The sequence below is a fragment of the Pundamilia nyererei genome, unplaced genomic scaffold, assembly GCF_000239375.1.
Source record: "Pundamilia nyererei isolate P.nyererei 1_Seehausen unplaced genomic scaffold, PunNye1.0 scaffold00337, whole genome shotgun sequence".
Lineage (NCBI taxonomy): Eukaryota > Metazoa > Chordata > Actinopteri > Cichliformes > Cichlidae > Pundamilia > Pundamilia nyererei.
The window spans coordinates 31,574-39,705 of record NW_005187738.1 but is presented as its reverse complement, the minus strand read 5'-3'; the positions used below and the strand labels follow the sequence as shown (position 1 = coordinate 39,705).

Sequence of the window (8,132 nt, the reverse complement as noted above, 5' to 3'; positions counted from 1 at the left end):
GATGTATTGCTTGTCTTTGTTTAATAATACAGAAGACAAAGACCTTAAAAAATAATCGCATATCGCATCGCAATCGCAATATTGGGGCAAAAAAATCGCAATTAGATTATTTTCCATAATCGTTCAGCCCTATGTATGTTTGCATTGATGTCATTTAACGTGCAGCTGAGTTAGCAAGATCTTGTTAATCATCATCCATTTGAAGCATAAGCATCAAAGATTTATGGATTTGAGACTTTTTTCAACAAAGTCCAACCACTAAGTAAAGAGTAAAAATCCTGACCACTTTTTCTCTTTAGTTATTCAGATACCATCTTTCTACCTATATTTAGGAACTACCTTAATAAGCAGTCATTGCTAAATGTTTAACCATAATTTTGTTTTGTGCTCTCTTGCAGTTGTAGACTTCTAAATTGGAGAATGAAAAAAAAAAAGCAATTGCATTGTGTCATCTAATTGCGTAGTGAGTAAAAATGTTGATATTCTGCCAACCACTTCATGCAAGCGTTGTCTGAGCCTTTTATATGTGCAATATTTTATATTCTATTTATATCTATTCAATTCCTCACTGAGTTGATATTCATAAAGATTACTATTAAGCTTCTGCTGTTTGGTAATTGATACCCTTTCAAAGCTATCAATGAATTAACAGCAAAACTGCAATCAGCAACTGGTCGGTGACAATCAACATCTGTTTATGTTTTGTTTCAATTTCACAATTTCCAGTGCCTATAGATTAAAAAAAAGAAAAAGAAAATTAAAAAAAAAAACATTTACACATATCAGGGAAATGTAGAATGCAGGTATTTTACCTGTTACAGGTCTTTCCCGCTCTTTCCCTCCCAGGTGCTTCTTCCCTCCTGAGGCCTCATCTTCGATACTTGCTACATAGTCCAACAGTCTGGAGACCAACATCACTACCCAGCTGATCATGGGAATATCCAAAACACCTGTTTAATTTTTACAAAAACAAACAAACAAAAAATCAACTTCATTTCAAACACACTCTTGTATCCCACTTTTGAACAAACCAGTCTGTTTAAAAATAAATAAATCTGACTACATAAAAATTAACACTGACTTTAACTCTATCTGTAACTTCTACTAACTCAAGTTAACATATCAGGTGCTGCAAAGACGCTATTCTCAGTTGCTTTACCTTCAGTTCTGCGCTGAGCGGCAGCTTGTGGCTGCTGCAGTGGAGACAGGAGGCTGTCCAGGAGATTCAGAAGGCCTTCCAAAACACCGCTGTTACTTAGGGATCTTTGGCCAATGCATGACAGGAGCATGAATACCCTAACATGAATACAGATTAAGCATACTGCAGTTAGTATCCACAGCATCCATAAGACCTGAAAGCTACGTTTGATGTCTCCAGAAGAACAAGCCAAACGACGTGCTACATAATTTGTGCTTCTGCATCTCCATGTATGAGTAGACAAATCTAAGCAGCCAAAAGACTGAGAGGGCACTTTACTGTGTTGCAGTGAAATACTTTTGCAGTTTTTAGACTTGCCTCAGCATAGTAACCAGAGAAAAGGCAACACTAAAAGCCAAGCATCTATGATCCAAGCTGTGGCATTAAATGACATGAAAATTAAGTACAATTCCCTTTAAAAACAAAATACACCTACAAGCATAATAACATGGCTGGAAGAGTTACATGTTCAGGATATGCATGGCTTCATGATAGTCTTTGGTGTATTCCATATTCTTTGCAGTTTGTGCCCTGATGTTGATTGTTTTGAGTGTTCTCTGTTTGTTCACATAGGCATGCAAGTCTTTGTGAGACTGTTCATTGCTTGTATAAATTATTTGATGGCGAACTTCTTACTGGTCCCCATCATCATGTGCGACTCCCTATTGGATATTGTTAGTCTCTGTGCTTCAGGAGCCGAAGTTAGAACTAAACATCAGCTAGTTTGTGGATTTGTTTATTTTAAACAAACAAACAAAAACAAAAAACAAACCCTAAGGTTATGTGTATAACCCCAGTTCTCTGAGTAGCATAGTACAGTGAGTGTCTCACTATGGGAAGGCCTCCTGTGTGACCTCATCAGAAGCTCAAATACCTTTACGTCTTTACAGGCTGGCTAAGTGACGCCCATGTCATGAGGGGCTAGTGCCTCAGATGTCATTCAAAGCAAGTCCACCTCTTCCTTGCTTCCATAGAAGGCGGGTGGTCTGGTGAAACACTAACTCATGCTACTCAAGAGAACCGGGGTTATATACATAACCTGAAGTTCTCTTTGATAGCATTTGTTTCGTGTCTCACTATAGGAGGAAGACTAACTCCCAGATTGACAGACATGCCTGCTGAGAAGACAACTGTCACCAATAGCACTTCACAGGGGAGAAGCTCCCACCTGGGAAGACAGAGGACTGAATGCACCAGGTTAGGCGCTGTTACATCTAGCCTGTAAAACCTAGCAAATGTGTGAGGTGAGGCCCACCATGCAGCTGCACACACCTCCTGGATAGAAACTCCCTTAAAGAGAGCCCATGAGGTTGCCAGACCTCTAGTGGGGCAAGAGGCTGAAGACCCCTGCTAGTGAAGGCCAGGGCAATTGCTCCTACTATCCAATAGGAAAGGCGCTGTTTATACACAGGATTTCCCATATGTGGGAATCTGAGGTGAAAGGCGTGGGTAAAAGGCCAGCAGTTCTACAGAGGAACATGTGCCAAGAACCTTTGGGATAAAGGCAAGGTTGACCTTCATATAGAGTTGTCTTCAAGGACAGAAATGTTAACTCAAACCTGTTCCAGGGATTCAAAAGGGAAACAAGAGAATGCAGCTCTAAGCACCACTTTTCAAACACACACCACGCTCTAGAACAGTGACTAGCGTCGATAACACTGTGGGGTTCAGGTTAAACTACTCACATAGAGCTAGCCTCTCTAGGTGGGGATGGAATATTTCCCCCCATGCAAGAGACAGGAGGTCTCTGCGCAGCAGCTGAATAATCTCCACCAGCCAGTGCTTCCCTGGGCAGTGTGGGGCTATCAGGATGACAACGTGACCATTCTCTCTCGCTCTGGGCAGAGTTGGAGAAATGAGGGCATAGAGGAGGGTTCTTGGAGATTGTGAGCCACAGCATCCATCCCCAGTGGAGCTTTCTAATCGTGCAGGGGGGAAAAAACAAAACAAAACAAAACAAACAACAACAAAAAAAAAACGGGACACTGAGCATTCTCCAAGTCCACAGTCGCCTGATCGAATTGCAGCCAGATCTGCTTCACCACCTCGGGTGAAGCTTCCAGTCTCACACAGTGAGTTGCCCCTAGAGAGAAGATCTGCTCCAAAGTTCAAGATCCATGGCATGCGAGTTGCTCTCAGAGACAGCAGGTGAACACTGCTCCAGACCATCAGTCTGTGTGCCAGTGTGTGTAACTTGGGGCACTGTCTGTTGATGTAGGCCACAAATGTGGAATTGTCCGATCTCAATGAAACATGATGACCTCTATGCCAAGGCAGAAAATGTTTTAGCGACAGGTGAACTGCCAGCAGTTCCAGACAGTTTATGTGGGTAGAGTACATGTGAGAGCCCCATCCCTCATTCACTCCTCTGCCTTTGTTAGTGCCACCCTAGCCAACCACATACCACATGTTGCCATATACTTTTTTGATTGGTCAACATGGTACACTTTAACACCAATAGGGAAGGGGTGTTTTTTTTCTTTTCCTTTCTTTTTGCTCTGCAAGCGGAGAATTCTTGCTATAGCACTGTAGTTAGAAAACACTGTTTCTACCATTTCTTCCAGGAGTAAATACCACTGTTTTATTCAGAAAAATACACCGCATGTATTTTTTATCATAACTCTGGGTTTACATGGCCGATCAACAATTATAAATTCATATACAGTCCACACATCCACACTTTTGAAATGAAGAATCTGGGTCGTTGCATCTTGTTGCTGTGTCATCTTAAATTGGTCATGTGATTTGGACGTGCCAGCGTATCCATCGACTGCAGAGGGTTAAACAACTCTATGGTGGGAGAGGTTGGTTTTGATTTGGTTTATGTTTCCTTTCCTTTCCTTCTTTCTTTTTTTTTTTAACCGTTCATTAGAAGTGAACATTTTGATACAAACCAATGTGTAATGTCATGATTAGATTTTCCTGTGGGACTGAAAAATTATTTTATTTTTCATTAAAAACCCTTCCTTTTTTCATTATTTATTATTATTATTTATTGAATTTCACATTAATCTAAAATGTTGTGACTATATGGAATCTGATAGTTCTTTACCTGTCCTGGGGAAAGATGAGCAGCTGTTCAGAGTTGTAGAGCTCCTGCAGTACATTAGAGAGGAACTGGCCCCACCAGCGCTCGCCTCCACAAAGCTGCACCAGCAGCAGGCCGGCATGAAGTCGGATCTTGGGCGTCCCACTGATGCAAAGATGTTTGAAGAGCTCCTCACAGGCCTTGGCATGGAATGTGCTCTGGAGCACCGAGGGGACAGAATGGCCTAAAAATACCCATAAAAATGAATCAATCATGTGTAACAGCGTTTCAATCCACACGTTACTAACAAAGTCATCTGTGAAATGTACAACTTCACTAAACAGCAGATCCAGCAGAGTTCAGCTCACCATTATTAGAATGCAGCAGGCTGAGCAGTGTGTCCAGCAAGTAGCGGATGATGGTTCTCAGTTGCTCTGTGGAGGAGTTGTGAACTAGCTCCTTTGCTTCCGGAGCCCCAGCTGCTGAGAGTGACTTGCGGCTGGTACCCAGTGATACACGCAACCGCTGAACCGCATGGTGAGCCAGGTTAAGCTGTAGCTGCAGCTGGATGCAGTCCTGGTAGGCTGAGAAAACACGCTGATCTTCCTCAACAACCTTATCTGGTTTTCTTAAGAAGTACTGGGCATTGTTGGCGCTGTTGAGAGGTGGCAGGTCGATGTTCTGCAGAAGAGTCTCTAGTCGATGGCAAGCTAGATTATACCTGGTAAATAAATACAAAATTGGAAAATTCACAACACCACCAAAAAATTTACAAACTTCTTTTGCAGATGAAATCACTACATTATTTAAGTTATTCCAGGTGGACCTTTGTCAAAACTGGAAAGGCACCTAAAGAAAGCTCCAGCCGATCCAGGAGAGAAGGACAACCGCTGCCCAAGCGAACCCTGTAGTGATCCCATATGTGTCAGGAGTATCGGAGCAGTTGAGACACATTTTTTCTAAACACCGGGTCTCTGTGGCTTTTAAAGCCCAAAACACGCTGGGCCAAAAATTGGTCCAGCCCAAGGATCGGGTCCCCCGAGACAAAGAAGAAGAAGAAAGTGTACTTTATTGGTCCCCGTGGGGAAAATCCCTCTCTGCATTTAACCCATTCACTCAGTGAAGCAGTGGGCAGCCATTGGGCGCCCGGGGAGCAGTGTGTAGGGACGGTACCTTGCTCAGGGGTACCTCAGGGTAGCTGTTCAGGGGAATCGAACCCCCGACCTTCCGATCATGGGGCCACCACTCTACCTACTGAGCTATCCCTGCCCTGACAAACAGAGTAACATAGTGTATGCTGTTAAGTGCCAGGAGGATTGCCAGGATTTATACATCGGGGAAACCAAACAACCTCTGGTGAAGCGGACGGCACAACACAGAAGAGCTACCTCGTCAGGCTAGTGGACACTCTTTCAAAGATGAGGATGTACACATCCTGGACAGGGAGGAACGCTGGTTTGAGCGCGGAGTCAAGGAGGCCATTTACGTGGAAAGGGAAAGACCATCTCTGAATCGAGGAGGGGGCTTAAGGGTACAGCTTTCGCCATCTTACAATGCTATGATTGCAGCCATTTCCCAACTCTCTGTGGATGGGACTCATGGCCATTGATCAGTGGGTTTTGGTCAGTGGTCATGAGAATTTGCATATTAAGATTAAGGAACTGACCTCCCAGCCCATTGTTCCTTCAGTGGGCTGGTTTCAGTCACTACGCAAATGTACTGTTTATAAGATTGGGGAAACCTGCAGTCAGCTGAGACTGAAGAAGTCACTTGGATGAGTGACGAAACGTTTCTCCCACAAAATGCTACGTCCAGATGAACAGAATCAACTTTTGGATATTTAAGTTCAGTTTTACTAAACATAGTCAGGCCTAATTACTGGCAGACCTGTTGAATCAAGAAACCACTTAAATAGAACCCATCTGACAAATTGAAGCAGACCATGATCTAATGAAACAAAATCACTGACGTCTATCAGTCTGAAAAGGGCTAAAAGCCATTTCTTAAGCCTTGGAACTTCACTGAACCATAGTCAGATCCATTATACACAAATGGAGAGAAATGATATAAAAAGTGTGATATACAATATACACAAACATTAGGAGATCAGGAAGAGGTCAAACTCTTTTTCACGACATTGTAGTGCTTTATACATGTCTTGTTTAACCATTTCCATCTAGCATTCACACACATTAACACTGTGATAAACACATCGGGAGCAACTTAAGGTTCAGTATCTTGCTCAAAGATATTTGGCATGCAGGCTGGAGTAGCCAGGAATCAACTCACTGACCTTTCAATTAGGAGATGACCTGCTCAACCTCCTGAGCCACAGACACCACCAAATATCTCAAGTCTGTTCAATGAAGCCATAGTCAAACTCAAATGAGGCATCTGTATCTGCTTTACTTCCTGTCTCACCTGCACTGGATGTCCTCCTGCAAAGCCACCATCATGGTCAGGTGTTGATCCACATCTGGCTGACTGGCAGCTTCGCTCTCTCCCCGAAGAGGATCATGCATCAGCTTCAGTTCACTCTCCCAAGGCAGGATATAAGTGTGGCCATAGTAGAAGCCCAGTGGAATCTTAGCACGAGCATTGGTGCTGCCATAGCGCCCAATCACAGTGATCTGAGAATATGAGGCAGCCCACAATAGCAGTATTACATCCATCATTGCGGCAGATTTTTAACTCAACAAAGAAATTTAAAACATCACGTAAGCCAACCCACAACTCTGCCCCAAAGTAAAACAGAGAGAAACAGACCTTCATGAACCTGCAAACAGGTGGTGGCAGCAGGTCATGCAGAATGAGGGAGTGGGTGCTGATGTCTGTGGCCACCACCAGCCTGCGGCCATCCACCTCCTCACCCAGAGTCCAGATGTCTATGGACAGAGAGGCCAGGTCGCCACAGGTGGGGATCAGAGCATCCGTCAGCAAAACAGGACGGCCAAAGTCCAAAGTTACAAAACGGCGAGCTCCTGGGAGGAAAAACATAGCACACTCATGAGCAAGCTCAGTTTATTTTCCACAAATATTTAATTTGACGGTATTTCCTAACGTAATTAGCAACAAATGAAACATGATTAAAACTTTCAGAAAGTTTCAGAATCTTCCAGTCTTAAAATATTGACATTTAAGCACTAGGTTAGGTGGTCAATATGGAATAGTCCTACATGACATACCCGAGTGCATCCGCTCTATGATGATTGACTGATGTGGAGGAGGCTGCAGGAAGTGAGATGCCTGGGAAATGGCCAAAGCCAGACCACTGCCCATTGGGCTCTGAGGCAGAAAGAGAGACATTTCTCATTTTACTGCAAAGCAATCTATCCAGTTAGATAAATCTATCTAGATCTAAAATCATTTGTTGAAAGTGATATATGCAGCAATAGCTATATAAATATCCCAATGACTCAGGGATAAATAGCCACAAAGCATGGAGCTACTTGTTACTAACTGGTTTGGCTTTCTGTGTGTTCTTGTGTGCAGCCAGGTTGACAGGCCCAGGGTCCATCATGGAACCAGGGAACAGGTGAGCCAGCTCAGCACTGAAGGCTGCAGAAACCACCTCATTGGGGGGTGTGAGAGGAGGGGTCATGAAGAGGGGTGTGGTTTTAGGTGTTGGGGGGATGACGTCAGAAGGATGAATGAAAAAGCCTGGCGCGGAGGAAGAGTTTGAAGGCACAGAGTTGTGTATAGGTCCCACGCCTGAGGCAGCAGCTGCTGCTGCTGAGGTGGTCTGATGCAGCTTAGCCTCCAGCTTGGCCTTCTGTTTACAGCATACAAAGAATATTACAGCCACAGGATAAAAACACTAGATTTGTATTAGAGCAACATAGAGCTGGGCGATAGAACGATAACGATATGTATCGCGATATAACTTTTACTCGATAGAGAAATTAA

At 43.6% G+C, this 8,132-nt stretch overlaps 1 protein-coding gene across 1 annotated transcript in view; it reads right to left on the bottom strand.

Annotated features, from left to right (window-relative positions):
* Positions 1 to 8,132, bottom strand: part of birc6 (baculoviral IAP repeat containing 6) — a 121,682-nt gene that overhangs the window by 82,926 nt on the left and 30,624 nt on the right. The window contains exons 24-31 of the mRNA XM_013915644.1: positions 7,687 to 7,998; positions 7,412 to 7,511; positions 6,993 to 7,207; positions 6,648 to 6,856; positions 4,595 to 4,947; positions 4,251 to 4,470; positions 1,160 to 1,296; positions 813 to 950 (exon numbers count right to left, since the gene is read on the bottom strand). Of these exons, the coding sequence (XP_013771098.1) occupies positions 813 to 950; positions 1,160 to 1,296; positions 4,251 to 4,470; positions 4,595 to 4,947; positions 6,648 to 6,856; positions 6,993 to 7,207; positions 7,412 to 7,511; positions 7,687 to 7,998 (1,684 nt within the window). The remainder of the gene's footprint in view (positions 1 to 812; positions 951 to 1,159; positions 1,297 to 4,250; positions 4,471 to 4,594; positions 4,948 to 6,647; positions 6,857 to 6,992; positions 7,208 to 7,411; positions 7,512 to 7,686; positions 7,999 to 8,132) is intronic.